This window comes from Adiantum capillus-veneris, chromosome 4 (genome assembly GCF_014529385.1).
Source record: "Adiantum capillus-veneris isolate H3 chromosome 4, ASM1452938v2, whole genome shotgun sequence".
NCBI lineage: Eukaryota > Viridiplantae > Streptophyta > Polypodiopsida > Polypodiales > Pteridaceae > Adiantum > Adiantum capillus-veneris.
Genome location: NC_140934.1, coordinates 56,043,289 through 56,066,329, shown reverse-complemented (window position 1 = coordinate 56,066,329; position 23,041 = coordinate 56,043,289). Strand labels below are relative to the sequence as shown.

Here is a 23,041-nt window from a genome sequence, read left to right as displayed (position 1 = left end):
GGCAACATTTGCTCAAGCTATTGGTCGATCTATTGCTGAGAATATGTGTAACACGCCTGATAGAGAGCCTAGAAGTAAGGCAGTACAAATAGCCAAGCTCACACAAAAATTTAGTGGAGATGGGGATGTGAGAAAGCATATCGAAGTGTTTGAACAAATATGTGATTCTCTAGGAGAATACAATGACCTACATAAGAGAAATTCTTTAAGCCTAACCTTAAGTGGAAAGGCTGCGGATTGGTACAGAACCCTAAGGGTGGAAGAAAAAACAATTTACCCTACTCTTAGGAGACTGTTCTTAAAAGAATACTTACGAGAGGGAGTGCTTTGGGGTGTAGCCTCTCAGCTCCAGAAAGCCCAACGAGAGGAAGGAGAGTCCATGAGAGACTTTATAAGTCGCTTGAAGCATTTGAATTCTCGTTGTAATCCAAATGAGCGCTTCAACAATAACCAATTGCTTGATAGATTCATTAGGGGATTACGACATGAGGATATCTACAATGGCTTAGTCATTAGAGGTATCACCACTTGGGAAGCAGTCACCACCAATGCGATCTAATTGGAGGATAATTTAATGATTCAAGGAGAAAGAGTGTCTGTTAAGTCTAAATCTATTAGCTCACAAGCATCGGGGCATCAACCAATGACCCTAAAGCCTATTGCTAAGGAGCCAAAGATATCTAAGATGACTTTAGCAGATCTCACCAAGGCTATTCAAGAGAGTCTTAGAGACAATCGTGCTCCGCAAAACAATCATATGTATCCAAGAAGGGAGCAGCAATGGTGCTCAGAATGCTATGGACCGCATAGTACCAGTGAATGCCCTACTTTTAGAGTAAAATTCAATGGGAACTGCAATGCCTGTGGGAGGTATGGTCATCAAGCTAAGGATTGCATAGTATTTAAGCGCGCGATGGCCAATAGACCAACCTTAGCATGGACAGACACACCTCGAGTGCCTGCATTGATGCCGGCCCCACCTCTTGAACAAACAGCACAACACATGGTACCTACGACCCAAAATGTTGTTCAAACAACACCCTTACCACCTCCAGTGCTAGGACCGCAACCACCACATCCGAGAATCACTTCTGTGAATCAAGTGGATTGTGAGTCATCTATTTCTTGTTTGGAAGGCTGTGAGGAAGATATAGATCCTAATATCGCCTATGGGATGGATGTGCTTGAAGAAATTCCACAATACTACATGGAGGACTATTGGGGACAAGTCAAACCTGTATATCAAGTAGCTGCTCTTGTGGCAAGAGGCCAAAATATCAATTACACTGCCAAGAGACCACCTCTTCAATGCTATGAGTGTGGAGGTCCACATCGTGTAGTCGAGTGTCCTATTAGGCTACAAAAGAACGCCACACTAATGCAAGCCAATCAAGCGAGCACGTCTACAATGCCGATACTCATGTGTAATCGATGTGGCATAGATCATTTGATTGCCCAATGTTCAAATAATCCAAATGCACCGAAGATCACGCCATCAAACTTGATTGAAGTTACTGAGGAGCCATCACCAAGTACACCCGTGGTACCAATAAACGTACTCACACGATCGATGCTCCAAAAACAAAATTATATTCTTGAGGAAAGAGACACGGCATCAATTGTCCAATCTCAGAAAAAGAAGAAAACACGAAGGAAGAGATCGCAAAAAACAGCGAAGTCAGACCCCAGTTCAAAGACCAACATAGGGACTGGTGACGACCCCGTATATATGAATGACGCTGAAGAAGATTCTGATTCAGGTGAAAGCATGGAGACCAAAATGACCACTAACATAGAAACCAACAAGGAAGATCTTCATGAGCCACAATGGCCAGGATCCAAAAAGAAGATAGGAACTTACCCAAACCCTATAGAGGAGATTGAGCGAGTCAAGCAATTAAGGAGTTTGGTAGAAGATACCCAAACGGATCTAGAACCAGCACCTAGGAAGATCCAGATTATAGACAACGTGTTCCCTACGCAACAACAACCTCACCAAGTCCATAGACCCTTGGACATACCTAGTGTCATCCAAGAAGAAAGTGACTTAAAGTCATGGGAAAGTGGGCGTACTCACTTCTTGATGAAAAGAATGTTTACAAAGGGACTACCTGATCCTATCGAAGAAATGGAGATCCCATCTTCCCCACGTCAAGGGACTGAAGTCCAAAAGGTGCTTGCCAAATTGATGGATTTCATGTCTTCAGAAGTTAGAACCACCATCATGTCCAAACTATATAAAGACCCCGAGCTAGTCTTAGCTCTTCGAGCCTTCCTCAATGGAGAACTGAAGTTTGGGCTACCACAATTTGCACAGATGGATGGAGCTGGGGAGATGCCAATAGAGGAGGAACACTTAGATCCACAACCCAACCTAGATGAGAACCTTGTTATAGAAATACCTGTTAACAAGTTGGGGCAATACTTTGAGGGTGATGAATCTACTGCGACTATACCAATCACTACTAAGGGATTAACTGTGAAGGGAATCCTTGATGGTGGCGCTGGGGTTAGCATTGTGACTAAAAATTGATGGGAAACTATGGGAAGACCTCACCTTGCGACCACAACCATAGTAGTGAAGATTGCCAATGGGTCTATTGTTAAACCTATTGGGATGCTAGAAGATCTCAAGATCAAGGTCTTTGGACATAAAATAAGGATTACCTTTATTGTTATGGATTTTTCCAAACACACTATGGCATCAGAGATGATCTTAGGACGTCCTTTCATGAGGGAAGCAAAAATGGTGCATGACTAGTCTAAAAACCATGTCTACTTGCAGTTCCAAGATTCTGTCATTCAAGTGGATCTTGTGACGGGTCGAGCACATCCTCTAGGAAATAGGTTTATAATTGATCATAGATCTGACACCACAGTTCACTCAGCCCCATTGCAGTATTGTTACACGTGTAAAGCGGACACTGATGTTGGGGAAGATTCTCCTTATATGGATGTACTACCTGGGATGATTGAGTCGGACAATGTGGATTGGGTCCACTTAGTAGCAACCATAAACACTTGGGGAAACAAGGGGACGACCTAGGTAACACCTGAGGGGGATGAAATGCCACTGCTCATACCCTTAAATATGCTAGAAGCAATACATATAGTTTCTGACAAGACTCAGCCTAATATAACAAAGCAAACATACAAGTGGGTCCCTAAAGCTTCTTTAGCGACCATAGCTAGTGCTAAAAAACATAAGCCTTGTAAGAAACGTCCCACTCGCTCCAAAAAATGTAAGGAAACGTGGCGTTGGATTCCTAAAAAACTATTGGAAGCCCAAGGCTACTATCAAGGAAATGATCAAATTTGGGTGCCAAAACGTAGATTGTATTCTTACCTGTCACCTGAACCATGTAAGCCCAATCCTGTAGCTCCAAAACAAATTGACAATCACGAAAAGAAAAAAATTACAGAATGCTACACACCCGCTCCAGAGCTAGTTTGGGTACCAAATAAAGAACGATTTGTTCCACCTAGCTCAGGAAGGGGGGAGTCCCATGAAGCTTCTAGCACCTCATGTAATGTATCCATAGAGGTAAAAGCTTCTCCACAGCCTCCACCTACAATAGTGGACCCCCATGAAGCTACAAAGAAATCCACACCTCCCACTATTCAAGAATCACCTAATAAACCACTTCAAGTTCGATCATGGGAGAGTACCTTACCACCCTTGCAACTCGATGAGGCACCTAAGGTAAGAGAAAACTACTGGCAAAAATCTCCACATATTACCAACTGAAACAATTGGTTTCAAAGGGTGACAAGCTCATTTCAAACGGTATGATTGACCCAAGGAAGGGGGGAGTGTTTGCTGACAGTTATCATTCACTTGCTTCCCTCTCAACCTTCCTCCCTGACCTCTCAATCACCAATCTTAGGGAATGTACATATAAAGCCTTATACTCACAAAAAACAAAAAAATAAAGAGCAAGAGCAATTAGCAAACGAGTATGCAGAATAAAAGTCAAAACATTGACTCACACCTACATATTCACATCCGGTACACTGAAACAAAAACCTATGTCATAAAACACCTTTCATCCTCATCACTTGAGTGATGGAGGGTAGGTAGGATTAGTACAATACGAGTGTTTCTATTTTAGAGTTGAGTGATTAGCAAAGTTCTTTCTTCCCACTGATGTGCCTCCTAGAGGTATTCTTTGTGTTTCCTCGTGTGTACAGGAACGTGTTGCTATGATTAGGATTTGGACCTTCATGGAATCTTTATCTCGACTCACTCTTCAAATCAAGCGCAACCATCAACACAAACAGGTGTTTCTTGTCCATTAGCATTGCCCCTTATCTTTTTTGCATCTATGTTTGTCTGCTTTGATTGTGATTGGTAGCATAATAATTAGTGCCTTTGTTTAGTACCAAACATTAAATTCAATGTAATTTTTTGTCAAAATAGGTTTAAAAATCAAGCAGTCTGACTAAGCTAGTTTGACCAAGCTAAGTGTTAGAGATCTTCTCTTACTACCATGGGGAATGCCTTCCTAATAATCAATGGTTACTTAGGTTCTTAATCCGATTTAGGCAGCATTGTGTGAAATGTACTAGGGCTTTCTAGTGGGCTTGACCCTATTGACCTTTAGCTTAAGTATTATAAAGGGAGTTTACTAGTGTGATGAGCCTGGGGAGGTGTATCAGTGTTATATGACCCCCCAAAGTTACAAAATTAAAATGCTGAAAATGAACAAACAAAAAATCAAAGTGCCACAATGTAAAATCTTAAACTGGAAGAGAAATCTCAGCTTGATTGGGTACTTCACTCACATGTATCGCCTATGGTCATAGAGCCCTAGAGGTTCCCAATGTGGGTGCTTTTCCTTGAAAAGCAAAAAACCCAAGGCATACAAAATAAGCACACACATCAAAATTGAATCATTGTGAAAAGACTTTGGGGGGTCAAAGAAAAGGTAATCAATCAGGCGATGATTTCATGAGAAATTCCTTTTATCGTAGCTTAACTACAAGGTCTTCTAGGTATAGCCTCTAGTCAGCCCTCGAACATGAAATACTTGGCTCTCGCGATTAAACAACTTAATTGACCAGAGAAAATTAAGAAGCTTACCCATGGTATTAATAGTCGATCTCTAGTGCCTTTTGACCGTTAAAGTAGCGACCCCAGACTTGTTTAATTTTTTACCTTCACATCTGTTTATGCATTTGATTATATTGCAATTTAATGTTTATTGCTGACAAATGGTTTAAAATTTTGTTACCAATCACATTGCCTGCCTAAAACTGTATATGCTTTTTAATCGCTTATGAGAATGCAATTACTGTGCCAATGTTGTTTGATTTTGCAGTGAATGAAGAAAGCTAAGGACATTCATCTCAAATGCTCTTCCACCTCGACAAACGAGCTTCAACTCAATAGCTTTCGAGGACGGAATCTACATCAGGAAGGGGGGCATGTTAACCCTCACGGCTCACGGACACCCTATCATCTACGACGGACGTTGTAACCTACGGCGGACATTGTATTATTTATTTGGTAGAGTCAGGTACCGGGCTTGTCGGTCCAATAGGAAAAGGGTAAGAGTGATCACCGATGAGAGGCGCACTCTAACTGGAACATTCAAGGGATTAGTTGGCTAAGAATGGGCGCCCAAGTGTGAATGGGGCGAGCTCATATAAAAGTCAACTAAACCTAAAATTCACTCATTCTCTCATTTGTGCAATAGAAGAGTGCTCTTGCTCCATCTTCTTCTTCATCTCCTTGTGTGCATGTGTATGCGTGAGAGAGAGAGAGAGTGTGTGTGCAATCGAGCATTGCGACGACGGCACGGTGGCGGCGAAGCGGTTGAGCGTGGCGAAGCGGCGGCTCCTTCTTCTTCGCGGCGAGGAATCCTCCACGAAGCAAGCGTAGAGTGGTGAGTGACACACCATCGCCTTCTTTGAGCTTACTAGTTTAGGCTTGTTGTGTGCTTGGAGCCATTTGTGGCTCGCACATAGTGTATCGGCAAGTTCCTTGCATTGACACGTGCGACATATGCGCACAGATGTACATCAATCAGACATTGTTACTGCTTTCTTAAATGGTGACGTATTTGAGGAAGTTTATGTAACGCAGCCTCGCGGTTTTGTCATAAAAGGACAAGAGGACAAAGTGTGCAGATGTAAGAAGGCTTTGTATGGGTTGAAGCAATCTCCTCGTGCTTGGTATGAGAAAGCTGACACTCATTTGGTTAAACGAGGCTCTCGTAACAGTCCAACAAAAAGCACATTGTATGTAAAGCATGAGGATGATGTATTTCTCATCGTGGTTCTTTATATTGATGATTTGCTGATCACTGGACCAAATGAGAGACATATTGCTGAATTTAAGGCTGATTTGAATGCTACTTTCAAGATGAAAAGATTTGGGGCTGTTGCATCATTATTTGGGTATACAGTTTAAGCAGTGTGATGGTGGTATTGCCTTGTGTCAGAAAAGTTACATAGAGACATTGCTATGTAAGTTTGGACTTGAGGATTCGAAACCTATTGCCACTCCCATGGAAACAGGTTTGAAGTTGAGTCTACATGATGCTGGCGATCCTGCTGACGTCACTCTTTACCAAATTGTTGCTGGCTACCTCATTTATGTATGCAACACGAGGCCATATATTCAGTTTGCAGTCTCACAGGTCAACAGATTTATGCATAGCCTAGGGTCTAAGCATTGGCAGGCTGTCAAGAGGATTTTTCGCTACCTTAGTGGCACTTTACATCTTGGCTTGTTTTATCCCAAGGTGAGATCATTGCCGCCAGACTTACATGCTTTTTCGGACTCAAATTGGGCTGGTTGTTTTGACACGCGAGTGTCCACAAGTGGTTTTTGTTTCATGCTTGGCAGTTCATGTATATCATGGTTGAGCAAGAAGCAACCTACTGTGGCCACTTCGAGTTGTGAGGCTGAGTACAGGGCAGTCTTCACATCTACGGTTGAGTGTGTATGGCTCAGACGCCTTATGGCTGATTTGGGTGTTGGACAGGATACTGCCAACACTATCTACACTGACAGTCAGAGCGCATTGGCAATTGCGAGGAACCCAGTTTTTCATGCTCGCACAAAGCACATTGAGGTGCATTACCATTATGTCAAGGAGAGGCTCTCAGCAGGAGAGATCAGCTTGGCTTATGTGCCAACACAGGACAACCTTGCAGATCTTTTCACAAAGGCGTTGTCTCATGAGAAGCTTGAAGCTTTTCGCAAAGTTTTGGGCTTACTCCCCTTTGTGGACTGATCATGTCCTCAGGGCATGGCACTTCCCTTTACTCATGTGCCAACTCTCGTTCACCGCATCACTCCAGGGGGGATTTGTTACCATATACATGTGGTAGTGATGTGTGTGAACACACTAGGACTGCCGGGGCATTTTTTCCCTCTTTAGGAGGTTTTTCCCCGTGCATTGTATATACGCCCATCACTCTAGGGCTATCTATCTTTCCATTGCACACTAAGTAACACACTCTCTATTGTGTGCCTTGAGCTTCCTTCGTCTTCTCCAAGCTGTGTGCGTTTCTCTGCAACCCTAATTCCAACAAAATGGAGGCGCTGAAGTTTTGAACCTAAGACGATGGGAGGTTTGACTTAATGAACCTTCCTTGGATAGTTGGTTTACTTGTTCTTCTAATCCAGAACTTTGAACATCCGATATATCTATTTGAAAATTATTAACTGAGGACTTTAATGATTCAAACGATTTAGTGATAAAGTCTCTCAAAAAAGATGTTGAATCTTCAACATCTGATCCACAAAGCTGTTTCCAAATCTCCACTATACATTCACGAAGCTTCTGTATGGTTGTATCGTCCAATGGTACCAATGATACTTGAGATACAAAGTTCTTTTGACTTTCCATTTTTGTGTTGTTTCATCGTTATCGTTGTCAAATATCATGATACCATTATCATGAATGCTTTCATCACTTAATGTTACGGTGGTTCAAATTTTCTTTTGGTTGGTGTTATCTTTTTCAAATTCTTTCAAAACAGCATCAATAACAATTGTTGCATCTTGCTTTCTCTTTGTCTCTGCAACAAGGAGTCTTACCTAGCAACGAGCAAACTTTTTCGAGCGAACACGAAAACCGAGCAATATCGAAGCAAACGAGAGAGAGAGAGAGAGAGAGAGAGAGAGAGAGAGAGAGAGAGAGAGAATTATTTGTTTCCATATCCAAGTTTTCTTTTTGATGTTTTCTTGAAGAACAGTAACTAACATCATTTCTTAACAATAAAATAATTCTAATATCGCTCATCAGTGAATGAAAGCAGGTCTTTTACGTGGGGGGAGAGAGAGAGAGAGAGAGAGAGAGAGAGAGAGAGAGAGAGAGAGAGAGAGAGAGAGAGAGAGAGAGAGAGAGAGAGAGAGAGAGAGAGAGAGAAGCAAGAACACTAAATTTTATTCAACTTTAAATATGGCAATGCCAATATCTCCTTTAGGTCCAATCATACCAAGATTGGGGCTCAATCATGCCACCCACTTGGACATTGCCCTAAATTGTCCCGTGTCGATGTAGAACACTTTAGGGTAGTGCCCCGCAAGGCCTTGCAGTAGGATGATGATAGGAAGAATAGGACTTGATGGTGGTATATTTAAAAAATGTATAACAATATGATGATGGGAGGTATAGACCTATGATGGTGATATAATCAATTTATGCATAGGCATAACATGATTTATATATCTTAGGTTAAGACACGAACTCTTTATTTTCACATGTCTGCCTAGTGACCTTTCCTATGCCTCACACTTAAGAAATTATTCTCTCATTTTCATGTCCACATAATTACGAGGAGTGGCACATTTTGACAATGGCTGAGGATGGCCATTGAGAAAGACTCTAAAGCCTACAATGTACATTACATCTTTGCACCAAAACATCCCTCTTAACCATACCGCACCGGCACGGAAACATTTTTGGCAATGCCCCATCTTGAAAACGGATACTTACTCACAAAACTTTAAGACACTTGAAATGTAAACAAGGCCACACGCAAAGTAAAGGTAGAGCAGTTCAAGAAGTCGTTAACAGAACGGGACATTGAACTTACCTATCCTATGCTAACACTGTATGGATTAGAGCCATGTCTCAAAACAATTATGTGAGTCTTTTGTTTGCTTTACAATTTCGTAGATAACTAGTTTTCTACACTTAACAAGCACTTAACTCTCCCACGCTGACGCGATGCTGTTTGAAGCAATGTCCCATGTGATGCTAAGTTCACTTTGTAAGCTCAACAAATTGCATGTTTTTCATCCTTATCTCTCCTGCACTGATGCGGTAATGAGTAGGGCTAAGTCCCTCTTGATGCCTAGTTTGCTTCTCTGCTTTAAAAGGCATTGATAATTTTATTTGTTTAATTGATGAAGTCCCACTTGATGCCTAGTTTGTTTCTCTGCTCCAAAGGCACTGCTAATTTTGTTTGTTTAATTGATGAAGTCCCACTTGATGCGTAGTTTGCTTCTCTACTCCAAAGGCAATGCTAATTTTGTTTGATGACTTCTTGAAGACACTTTCGTTAAACTATACACTTCTATTCTAAATTTTAATGTTGGTCCCAATGTGTGGGAAAAACGTCCTCTTGGGAGTTTGAGAATACCCGTTGAGAGCATGGAGAAAAGGACATACAGTACCCTATGTAACTAGCAAAAAAAAGTGGTTTTTAAAATAATGCCAAAACCTCTAAGGAAAGGGATTATTGTATGTTTACTAATACAGAACCAAGAGTGGCGTGAAGGCTACTCCTCTCAATGCTTTCATTGATTTTTTTATTACACTTTATTAATTTTGATAAACCTAAGAGACCAGGTTTCTGTCCTTTACCCTCCCACGCCGACGCGGTACTAGTTAGGGGCACATCCCGACATTACAAGGGAAATCACATTACACATCGGCTTCCAAAGCTTCTCAAAATCAACACTGCCATCACGAAGGTAAGCTCTGCCCCGGCTCTGCCTAGGCGCTGTCTCAAAACATTCAAGTGATGCAGTTTTTTCCCTTTACCCTCCCGCGCCAACGTGGTACTAGTTAGGGGCACGTCCCCTTCTTGTAAGGGAAATCGGCTTCCAAAGCTTCCCAAAATCAGCACTGCCCTCACGAAGGTAAGCTCTGCCTCGGCTCTCCCCAAGAGCTGTCTCAAAACATTGAAGTGATCCAGTTTCTGCCCTTTACCCTCCCGCACCGACGCGATACTAGTTAGGGGCACGTCCCGTCGTTATAGGGGCAAGCTCACCGCACTTCGGCTTCCAAAGCTTTCCAAAATCAAGGCTGGCGATAAGCTGAGCGGCCTGGCCGGCTTTGCCTAGGCGCTGTCTTAAAACATGAAAGTGATCCTGCGAGCCCTCCGCTTGATCAGCGCCCATAGCAGTCAAGCTGGCATTCCCAGCTATGAGCTTGTTGCCAAAGCTCTTGGCTGTTGGTGGAAGATCTTGTCATAGTACTGATGCTGTTCTAGTCCACCCTATATTGTGATGATCATGGGACGCCTATGCATGGCTCTTGGTGGATGGTCGAGCACATTATCAATGCGACTATTTGTGTGTACATTTTAATCCGGGAGAATAATTAGCGGTGTTAATTTTCGCAGCTCCCGTCTTTGGCGGTATGGACTGCCATGTCCGTGTTGGAAAAAATTCCTCATGGCAGAGCACGCACCTTGATCTCTCCAGATACTAGCGCCACTTATTTTCCTTTAGCAGCTGCTTCGGCTCCCATAAAATTCGTCCTTTGGAGTTGCTGCAGCTTGCGGCCCAGATATAGATATTAAAGAGAGAGACTGAGAGAGAGGGAGAGGGCAATGGCCACTGCTGGGCAGAGAAGGCTAGATCCTTTTTTATTTTGTGCCCATGGATTCTGAGGCTCGAGCTGTGGACGGATTGTTCTCTACAGATGATTTGACACTTTCCCTGCAAGGATCTTCAAGGGTCAATTTTCAAACCTTACACAATTCCTCCTCATGGGTTTTGTATAAGGAAAATTTGAAAATTCGAGCTAATTTTGCATATTTTTACATTGTTTTTGTCAAAATTTTAGGCGGGATTTTTCCTTTCACTCATGCTCTCACGCGACATTTTTGAATTTCAAAGCAACACGAATGTAAGCTGAGACACTTTTCCTAAACGTTTCCAAGGGTTCCTTGTTCGCTATAACTCTAGCAGTGTCCTTCCTGATTGCAGGCTAGGTTGCATCTCCTTCAGTTCCACTACGCCCGCCTGCTCCAATGTGAAAAGGCATTCCCTCTTAATCAGCGGAGACTCCAACTATGTGACTGATGCTTGCTTGCTCAAGAATGAGTCCTTGATTTCTGCTTCCAAAGCCCTCAATCGCGCTTCACCAGTAACAGTAGGCTCTGTCATATACAAGTCTATATATATATATATATATATATATATATATATATATATATATATATATATATATATATAGAGAGAGAGAGAGAGAGAGAGAGAGAGAGAGAGTTTAAAGCGCATTTAATTTATTTTATTACCTTGCACGTTTAAGAGCCGAGTCCCACAAAATCTAGTGGCATTAGTGGTATTTATTAAATTTTGCAATCTAGTGGTCCCATTTTTTCACTTCGATATTAGCAATATTTAGGAGACCATCCACGTAGTCTTAGAAATCTTGCAAATACCATGCATTTTGTGAGTATTAATTGATTGTTAGAAAGACTAAAAAAATGAGAATGCAAAAGCAAAAGTAAAGGTCCTTTTCAGTGATCGGGAAAAATCAATTTCACAAACATACATAATTCCCCTTAGGATAATTTCAAAGAGGAAATTTCACAATATAGCCGGCATTTTTTGCAATTTAACTCTATTTTCCTAAAATTTAAAACATGATTTTCTCCTTCTGTCCCTCTCTTCAACCGACTGATTTGGTTTTTCAACTGGCTCAAGGCTAAGCTAAGTCATATTTTTCTCGAACATTGGTCCATTTTTAAGGGAAGGGAAGATCGTGCAGCCAATGGGTTTTGAACTTCAACAAGTAGCATGACCATGTGACAAAAAAATTACACTTTAAATTTCACTAAATGTCTTGATCATATATGAGACTTGGACCTAAGATAAAACATGGTTTTCTTGTTCCTTTTGCAATCGCCATTGCAGGAGGGGTGCTTAGAGTTTTGATAGCTTAAGTTACTTAATCAAATATGAATTTATATTGTAGCAGGAATGATCTTCATGCCATGGAGTAAATCATTCTCTACAGATTGTCCATTTTGTTGGACTGTCTGCACTTGAGATTATGGTAGGGCTTAATTGAAAAAGAAATTTCTGTTACAATTCTCTTTACTTTTGCTTGGAAAAATTACGTGCTCGGTTTTTTTTGCTCGGTGTATGGATTTCCTCTACAACAAGTTCACTACATGAAAAAAAAAACTATAAGACTTAAAATATATACATAATAAAATAAGTTAACTCACTTTTTTACTTCGGATACTTGCCATCTCCTTCTAAACCAATCATTGCGAAGTTCAACATTTATAAATTGTTTATCCATGACAAAAATATTCATGATATCTTTGAAGGTGGCATCCATAGGAAAAATCATGAATCTCCATAATGCCTGATTTTATTTGCTGGCATCCCTCGTCCTTGAAACGGTGTTATCCACGATGATGATATAATACTTATCACTCTTTATCATTTTATAAATAGTGGCCAAGAAATCATTGCCGATTGGATGTTGCAAATTGAATTTCCAATACATTAAGGCTCGGTCAAATTTATTTGCATGAGTTAGGCAAACCCTATTTCCTAACTTATCAGCACCATATTGTACGTAAGTTCCACTCCTTTATTAATATCCTCCGCATTCATATTGTGAAAGATGCTTTGAAAATGAAGCTTGTCAATATCCTTCATACAATAGCCAATCATACCCTGAAATGTATCCATATTCTTATGTTGCAATGCTCTACATAATACATTGGAACCAATTGGACTTCCAACTTCCCATCCCAAGTATTTTTTTATTTTACGATTTACTGCAATTCATACAATAGCCAATCATACCCTGAAATGTATGCATATTCTTATGTTGCATATTCATACAATAGCCAATCATACCCGGAAATGTATGCATATTCTTATGTTGCAATGCTCTACATAATACATTGGAACCAATTGGACTTCCAACTTCCCATCCCAAGTATTTTTTTATTTTACGATTTACTGCAATTATTGATGTAGCTACAATGTGTATTACCATCTGAAAATGTAAGTGGAAGACAGTTCCACCTCTCTCCAAAGAGCACATTCCAATTAGAGTTTCTTTCTTCGAAAATTCTTTTAGCTTCAACAACAATCCTATATCTACGTCACTACCTCCAATTGATATGGTACAACTCAACTCAAACAATTTAGTTGCTTTTTTTGCCTCTTTACTTAATTTTTCTTCTTCTATTAATTTCGGTCTCCCTCTCCATTTCTTTTGGATTGGACTATTCTCTTTTGCTTCACGAGCTATCTTCTTAAAATTTTCCATCCTTATTTTAAAAATAAATAAATAAATTTCTTATACATAAATTTATCAAAATAAAAATTTTAATCCTTAGGCTATAAGTCTTTAAAATTGATTCCAAAGCAATGTTCAAAGAAAATGTGTCTTAGCTTAATATCATGCCGTTTTCTAAAGTTTCCTCTTGGCAAGCTCAACGAAAGGAATTTTGTATGTTTGGAAATATGATTTTTCCCAAACACTGGAATCGAAAGACATGCTACATTCAAAAAGATCATGTTATAATGTGCACCTTATTTTGAATATAAAGATACATTCTCAGTTCTCTCATTCCGGGTCTATACTTTGAAGTCTATACTTTGAAGTCTTATATTTCAGTTTAGTTTATTTTTGCTTGCTAAGAGAAACCTTAGTGTTGTGTTGGGTTAGGGAGATTTTCATGGTTTTCAGTGCACGATAGAGACTTACTTTAAATGTTTATTTCACTTCATTTCATATCGTGACATGTCTTGACTTTTTTTGCATTCTACTGTTTTAGAATGTTAAAGTGAAACTTCATTTGCATAATTCTAGTAAATTCTATGGATACACACACACACACACACACATATATATTCATGAGTTTTTTTAATTTCACATTTCATTTTCCAGCTTCACATGGCTTGACTTTTCTTACATTTTATAACTTAATTCTAGTCAATATTCAAGAAAGTCTCTTTTATTAAGCGACCATCGACTAAGTTTCCTTCCCATAAAGAAGCAAACCAGAAATACTAGCATAAATTTAAAATTTGCAAGATTTTTGCAGGATTTTCTCACATATTTCACCAATTTTTCTTCCCTTTACCATGGTTTGCAACCATGCAGTCTCCATTTTTAACCAGCACAAGGCTAAGTTGAGGCAACCCTTTCTTGAACACTGATTCTACTTAAACTCAACTTAATGATTTTATCACGTTCTAATTATTTTAGAAAGCCACCGTGATTCTTTCACTTGTTTCATCTAGTCTGATTTCAAGTCAAATGATATATGATAAGGTACATATTATAATAATCACCCTCACATATATAGTATGTAGTATGTAGCCATGATTTGAGAAAACGGAATCTTGGGACACTTAATTGAAAGAAATGCACACGTGGCTACGTATTTCAACTTTCAGGAACCACCATGGTCTTCGCCATTACTGGGGGTTGCGCGTGCGGGGCCAACACACAAAGAAAACTAGAAGGACACTTGGTGTGTCCAAGAAGCGCTAAGTGAAGGCTTTGCAACACCACTAAATCCAAAACAATAGCCAGGTAGCGAGTGAGGGATAGACTCTCCTCAACTCGATGAGTCAACACGGATTTACAATACAAATGATAGGCGTTCGGAGCACGGTGGCTCACCCTTCAACTGGCGTACAAAACGTGGCTCGAGACCCACTCGAGAGATCAGCAAATACCTCAAACAACTCGACGCTCTAGCTCGCCTAAGTCCAGATGGAGAAACAAACAACCACAACCCGTTGCGGGTATATTCACAACCACACTCCCCTGCGAGCACTCAAAACAGTTATGCCAGAAATTCAGAGGCTCAGTCCCTTGCTGGTTTGCTCCCGTTATCTGCATCTATCGATAGTGTCAATAGCACGAGGCCTTCGTTGAGGGAAGACTCGCGACCTGCGCAACAATGACAGCACGCGGCCCCCTGTTGGTCCGCTCGCGACGAACAGTAACCAATCTGCCAAAGCCCCATGGGAGCTCCCTGTGTGTATCCGACTTGCTGCCCCCTCCTGTATTCGCGAAGAGGCCCTGAACCACAGCCCCAATACGGGCACTGGGTGTGTGTGTGTGTGTGTGAGAGAGAGAGAGAGAGAGAGAGAGAGAGAGAGAAATGCGAGAAGCCCTTGCAGTATTCGTCGACGCAATCGCAAAGGAATGGGTAGGAGAGAGAGCAACAGTATTCCCTTTTAACACAATAAAATCTTTTAACCTTCCAAATTCTCTAGACGAAACCTCAATCGACCTAAACTAATAGAAGGATTTTTTCTTTTTTCGAAATTGGGGAGACCTACATCGTCCCCACCTCCTCTCTTGCTTCGTCCCTACTTCGTCGTTGCCCCCCCGCCCCCCCCCCCCCCCCCCCCCCCCTCCTCTTTCCACTTCTTTTCTTGCACAACATCATTTGTCTGCGAGCTTGCCCTGTGGCACCCCCTCTCTTTTCAGTCATGTTTGCCAGAGGGGATCTTTGATGATTCTTGTTAATAAAATCTTTAAAATGATTGGGTACCCCATCGACTAAAAAAATTAGAGGTAAATTTCAAAATTTGTAGGTGGGGTTAGACTAAACCTAGGTTTTTCTTTAGCATTGCTAGGGTGAAGTCTGAACCCGCCCATACACCAATTGCAGAAGGTACATTTTCCTCATAAATCCTCGCTTGCCTCCTCTATGGTCGATGACGAGCAGCTGGCCGCGTCTCTCTCGAGTTGAGGTATGGGTTTCAAGCTTGCAGTGTGCCGTCCCTCTGTTGTCTTCTCAGACTGTATGCTGCTGATTTCATTGCGTGAATCACTGCACGTAGGGAAGTGATGTTGAATTACCTTCTTGGCTCACTATAGGGTTGGAATTCTCAATAAATCTTTGTTCGCTCGGCATATCTTCACAAGAAGTTTTGGACAAATTCTCACAATAATTCTCACATCGTGACTTACCTCAACATCGTGAGCTTTTGTGAGGGAGGCACGGTATACCTAGCTAGGTATGCCGTGCCTCTCGAGCAAAAGCTCATGATGTTATTCATTGTATGAAAAACACTGGAAAAGACTTCGTTTTCCTACATGAGAAAAATTCAAAATCTTCTTGTGCTTCCATAGAGAATTTTAGGCTGGCAATCGTTTGCACTAAGAAGGCTACACTACGATCATGTCCCTTGGAACTTATTTCTTGAAATTATTTCGATTGACGGTTGGAACTTGGTCTTGTTTTTCAACCCAACAGCTACTAACTAGTCCAGCTTAGGTTCTTCTCCTTCTACATGGATTTTTTCATGTGTGTGCAGGGCTTGTCATTGTGTCTTCTCACTATGGCATCCCAATCTGCCCCCATGGACTTAAACATCGTGTGGAGGGAGGATATTGATCATACAATACTTTCCTCCTTGCCGGCTATGGAGTCCCAAATCGATGATACTGAAGACATTGACGATGTTGATGCACTGCTTGGAGCCTTGAGCTGTACACCGCTTTCCTCGGTCTTCACTGAAGGCATTGGAGATCGTCGCCACTCGAATCCCACTTGGCAGTCCATGCCTGGGCAACATGCTTGACATCCTCCCATTGCAGAAGAAAGATAAAGGAGAAGAAATGCACTCGACCACTTCTTTTATATGGACATGAAAAGTCTGTTGACTTTTCATTCCAATCACTACTTTTCATTTCATGGGCCTTTTTGTTTCCTATACTTAGAGCTGAGTCGCCCTAGCACCAACGGGGGCAGTGGGGGGAGGGAAGTGGCCCTAGTCGCACTGTTGCTACTTATACGGAGCAAAGAATTTTCAGGGGTGGATGGCGATGATCAGTCAGCTTCAGATTGGTTGAAACTAACCTACAAACAAGAAGAGGAGATTGCTTCCTGAAATATAGCTTAATACCCTCATTTCTCCCAGCGCTAGTAGAAGTAACGTTCGCCTTCGCTTTTCCCTGCTTGTCTCTCGCTTTTCCTCAATATAGAGAGTGCTCTCCCTCCACTCCTCCCACTATTCGCTAGTGCGACCCGGTTGTTACCTTCACTTATGCATTTGTAATGTTTTGAAAGGATTCTTATTTTCTATAAGGCCTTTCTATTTTTTTCCCATTCAACCTTTCAAGGTTTCATCTTAAAGTAACAAGTGATAAAATCACAAGGCCTTCCAAATTAAGGAAACTAATAAAGAACATAAAAGTGAAACAAAAAACTACTAGGATGGTAATCATATTGATCCATAGAGAAAGTGATTTACAGATTACACCATAAATGTTGACCGCGATGAAGGATTGCAGAGTATCAAAGTGGTATTTTGATAGGATAAACACAAACATAATGTATGGAATCATGCCAGGCCTAATAAAATTTTCTTCTTGAGATACAATTTTTGAAGTACCCTTTCGTATGCTTTGTGTAATGCAATCAATTTATATAATTTTCCATATATATCGTTAACTTAAAGATATAAACACAAAAAATGATAGGCAATTTTGAGATTCTAGCATGTCAAATGACATGAGTTTTTTTTAAAGCACATGTTTTGATAGACAAAATAGCCCTTGACAAAAAAAAGCGTGAATTTTAGGCCTTGATCTAAGGCTAGATCCCACTTTAAAATCTCTACGACTCTAAGCTTTAAAAAAAAACATAAGCATAGTGAATTGACTTAAAAAAGCACCCTTAAGCTCTACACCCTAAGCTTTAGATCCCTATGCTCTACACCCCACTTTAAAAATTCTACATTTTTAAGCTCTAGAACGTCTTTTACAAATTAAAACTGTAGATCCCTAAGTTGTAAATCCCACTTTAAAAGCTTTAAAGTTCTAAGTTAGTAAGCTCTAAAACTCTAACGTCTTGGGGCGACTCTCCCCCTACCGGTGGATCCATGTAACATTTTCACTTTCTTTAATTCAAATTTTTACCTTCTAATAAAAAAAACTCTAGTTCTTCATTGGATTAGCTTTAAAATCTCAAAAAAAAAAATCTTTAAAGATTAAAGCTCTAAAGGATAAATTCCTTCCATAAAGTTTTAACCAACAAAAATGACAACTTTAGTTATTACCTAATCCTTAAAAAAAAAAAAAGCGTCAATTTGAGGCCTTGATCTAAGATGGATCCCACTTTAAAATCTCTACATCTCTAAGCTTTAAAAAAAAACATAAGCATAGTGAATTGAATTAAAAAAGCACCCTTAAGCTCTACACCCTAAGCTTTAGATCCCTATGCTCTACATCCCACTTTAAAAATTTTACATTTTTAAGCTCTAGAGCGCCTTTTACAAATTAAAACTGTAGATCCCTAAATTGTAAATCCCACTTTAAAAGCTTTAAAGTTCTAAGTTAGTAAGTCCTAAAACTCTAACGTCTCGGGGTGACCCTCCCTCTACCTGTGAATCCATGTAACATTTTCACTTTCTTTAATTCAAATTTTTACCTTCTAATAAAAAAAAATTAGTTCCTCATTGGATTAGCTTTAAAATCTCAAAAAAAAAAATCTTTATAGATTAAAGCTCTAAATGATAAATTCCTTCTATAAAGTTTTAACCAACAAAAATGATAACTTTAGTTATTACTTCAAGTTTCAACCGTGAATGAAATTCTCAAAATGAAAAGATGGGTAAAAGAACTTTTCAAATTTCAAAATAAAAAAATGACTCTTTGGATCTGTGGAGCCTTTAAGCTTTATCATTTAACATATAAGACTGTCAAGTTTCATGTTTTCTAAGGCATTGAGCAACACAAAATCTTTTCTTTGATATAAGAGCGTTCATTTCATTTTTCAAAACTCAAAACATGTCTATTATTAGATTTACACACTCTTCATTTCAATGAGTACTCACTATCTTATTTCAACCAATCAACAATTTAAGTCTATCAAAAAATACTTAAAAATACAACTCAATTTTATTCATATTTTAGTTAGCAAAAAGAGAAGTGATCTCTATAGCCTTTGCCCTTTGGGAGGCCAATAAAAAAGTTTTTCCTTTTTCTGAGATGGGGGAGACCTATTACTACCTCAATTTTTATTATCCTTGGTGACGTGAATTTGGGGAACGTGTTGGAATTTGAAAAAATTGTGCTGTTGGGAAAGAGGGCACCTTTCTCTTCCCTCTCTTTTCAGTCCATCTTCTGCGAACTTCCATCCTCCATAGCCGCGGCCTGCAGCAGCATGAAGAAACTGTTTGGATCCAGGAAGAAGAAGGAGAAGCCACCTCCCGTCACAATTGAAGAGGCCACTGAAAAGGTGCTCGCCTTGTGCTTATCTCGTTTTCTCGTGCCAGAGAGACCGGCATCTTTTGACTCGAGCTGATCCTCTTCTGCTGAAGTGTGATCTCTCTCCCATTCAGAGATGTCTGTCGCTTGTCCGTGTGCACAAGGGAAGGTGCGTGCGCGCGCAGCGCGCGCACGCACACACACACACACACAGACGAACGTCCACACTCACTCATAACATGTTTATGCACTTTCGTTGAATGTTTGCAATCTCAATGACATCCTTCTTGACAGAGACAAACCTCTGTTCTTTTTGTGTATCTGATACACCTCCATTCTTGATATTAGGATTTATTGGCTTCTCTGATAAGTACTTTCTCCCCCCACTTTCTCTGCGAGCTTCTGCAGATAAACATGAGAGGGGACATTGCTGATGAGAAGATCAAGAAGCTGGATGCAGAGCTTCTTCTATTCAAAGAGCAGATCAAGAATACCAAGCCAGGGACTGCGCAGAATGTCCTGAAAGCTCGTGCTTTAAGGATTCTGAGGCAGAAGAAAATGTATGTATGACATTCAAATATTGGCTAAAGCTATAGCAATTGGAAGGTTCTATTTTTTTTCTCTGAGCTGATCCCAGGTTTGTCCCTTAACCACTAGGTATGAGGCTCAAAGGGACATGCTATACAATCAGAGCTTCAAGCTAGAGCGTGTATCATTTGCAACGGAAGGCATAAAAGATGCCAGAGAGACGGTGAGACCAGATTCCCCTCCTTTCTTTATTGATCTATTGTAGCTAGCTTGCTTGTATAGATACCTTTGCTATGATTCAAGTCTTCAAGGATGATTTCCACTTGTATAATCTATGGTCTCAATAAATTGCTGGTATGTTTTCTGCATTAACATGCTTATGATGACTCGGGTTTTGCAGATGGCAGCAATGAAAGCAGGAAGCAAGGACTTGGAAGGAACATTGAAGATACTGAAAATTGACGACGTCGATGTGAGACCCTTTAACCTCATTATGTTGGTTTCTCTGGTGTTGTTGACAACTGATTAAGGGACTCGATTGACCTGCAGAAACTACAAGATGTGATCACAAGTATAGTGGAGGAGAGCAATGAGATACAAGACTCCCTCATACAAGGCAACAGTGCCCCTGATCACTTGGATGAAGACGATCTTATGGGAGGTAATCAGCTGACTATGTGCTGGGATGAATGTTTGGAACCCATTTCTGTCCATTTTGTAAGGCAGATTTCTTGGGCGTAGGATCAAGCGTGTTATCGCCTTTGGTCTTTCCTCAGTGGATTGTTTTGTTGTAGACACTTGTCTCTAGGCTGTCCTCAAGTCCAGTTTTATTGCACAGAAACATGTATGCTTTAACCAGTTCCTGACTTGTATAATTGCTCTGTGCTTCATCTTGACCAAAAGGTAGAGCTTTTATCTTTCCTTACTGTCTCTCTTGGTGGATTGAACTTTTGAGACGAGGAATGCAATGGGGTAAAGAGGAACTTGGTACCAAGAGTTCTACCTTTCAAGGTTTTATTACTTTCCAAATTGCTCATTGTTACAATACACTATTTTTACAGAGCTGGACGAACTTGAATCCGATGTCAAAGCTCAGAAACGCACAGCCACAGATGCAATCCCTCAACCAGTGACTCAGGCGAAAACTACAGAAGGGGAGCAAGAACTGAGCCTTCCTTCCGCACCAAGACAACAGACAAGCATGGCTACGGGCATGCCACAGCATATTTCACAGGTTCTTAAGTTCAACTCATGTTGCACTGTATTAGTGATGGTAGGAGTGTCACTCATGCTGCTTCAGCTACACATAATGAACTTTATAATCCACGAACTGCACTCACAAGTATATATAGCAGGACTACATCAGCTAAGTCTGTATGTATAATTTGCTTAATGTGATTGTAGTCATTGCCATGCGCATGCCTGATACTTTCAATGCATTAGCGTCACTGGAAAATGTGTTTGGTCCCCTCAAAACAAAATGCAACACAAACACTCCAAACGACTCAAAACAAGGGAGTAGAAAAAGAAAGGTCTAATTTTCAGTATTCAAAATTAGCCATTTACCCATTTGTGTGACCATGTGGATAGGATGTACCCACCTACTAGATTCTTACACATCACGTTTCATATAATCTCTAGAAACACGTGTTCTATATTGTGTTTTGTGTTGGCATTTCAAAAAAGAAATGATATGAAACGCCTCGAAACGACAAAACACAAGTAACGTTTCTTGTACACTCGAATGCAAGCATAGGTAAGGATAGCTATTGTCAGATATATGTTTATCAATGTAATTGCTCCCTCCTTTGTATTGTTGGCTCATTAATCAGTTCTTAAATCTTACCATGACTATAGAGCGAGAGTCTTGCACTTTTGCCTATGTAGATGTTGTTAGAACATATTCTAGCTAAGGATGAACAGCCTGCTTGTGAGATTGGACTGGAGGTTCAATGAGCATAATGTACACATAATTAATGTACATAAGGTGCAACGAGGTTGTATGACTTTGAGTTCAGGTTTTTGACATTTGATGTGTCTTTCTGTTAAGGAGTGCAGTAACAGGTTGAAGAACCCTATGATGATGGTTGTTTGTGCATTATTATGATCATGGTGTCCTGATTGTGCAGATAGATTCACATGAACCTGGACTCCCAGCCTTACCAAGATCATCGATACGGACATAAATTGCTTTGTTGGAGCTCAAGTCAATGGCTGTTTTCGGGTTTTGAGTTTGTATATATATGGATATGAGTATAAAGATTTTGAGCATACATTATGCATATTGCAAAACCTACTCAAAATGGGCGAATCTGATGAGGGCCTTAAAGCTTCTCTCTCTCTCTCTCTCTCTCTCTCTCTCTCTCTGGTTTTCTTTAAGATTTACCTGACAAGATAAGGGTATAATTGCTTAATGATTATTGATAGAAAGGGTGCAAATATTTCAACAATGAGATGATGCCTTGTTCTTGATTTCTTGCAATCTGATAAGAATTCCTTGAACTGGCAAGGAAAAAATAAAAGAAATCATTAAAAGTATTCGAGATATGTAATGTACGTCAAGAGGCTAGTTGTATTTGCCAGGTATCAATGTGCAGATTGTTGGTTGCCCATACTTGGAGATGTTCCAAAAGGCCTTGAGTAAAGGATTACCTACAAAAACGCCTACTGCCTTATAAACAAGGTGAAGCCTCACATAGATAGGCATTTCAAAACTAAATGTCAATGTGGCCCTTCAAATGAAGGGACTCAAATTTTGCTTTTTTGTCTCCTTTAGGTTGTAAGACCATATTTTGCTAGAATGGTGCATCATTGTTTACCTTGTGCATATGAGCTTGCCCACTCTTTCTAAGAATGAGAGGATATGTGAAGTTTTCTTTGTAGCTTTTTTTACGTCCATCAAAGAACATATTTGCATTCAATTTGATGGTAATTTGTTCAACATGTGGCTTGACATGAAAAATGTGAAGTTTGAAGCTTAACACATTATGTAAAGTGCATAGTAACTTGCTCTTGGCACACAAACTTTTCCATGATGGTTTGTCAAGCATGACCATCAATGTTGGTGTGTCAATTTGGAAGGTTGTAAAGTGTCTTTTATTTGTAGT

At 40.2% G+C, this 23,041-nt stretch overlaps 1 protein-coding gene and 1 pseudogene across 1 annotated transcript; both read left to right on the top strand.

Annotated features, from left to right (window-relative positions):
• Positions 1–574: 574 nt before the first annotated feature.
• Positions 575–3,793, top strand: LOC147459212 (uncharacterized; annotated as a pseudogene).
• Positions 3,794–19,247: 15,454 nt separating this feature from the next.
• LOC147459211 (vacuolar protein sorting-associated protein 60.2-like) lies at positions 19,248–22,268 on the top strand. The gene is made up of 7 exons (XM_086509790.1): positions 19,248–19,437; positions 19,815–19,966; positions 20,064–20,157; positions 20,335–20,406; positions 20,484–20,595; positions 20,996–21,168; positions 22,064–22,268. The coding sequence occupies exons 1-7, from the start codon at positions 19,363–19,365 to the stop codon at positions 22,118–22,120; spliced, it is 735 nt and encodes a 244-aa protein (XP_086365916.1). The 5' UTR covers positions 19,248–19,362; the 3' UTR covers positions 22,121–22,268.
• The last annotated feature ends 773 nt before the right edge of the window (positions 22,269–23,041 follow it).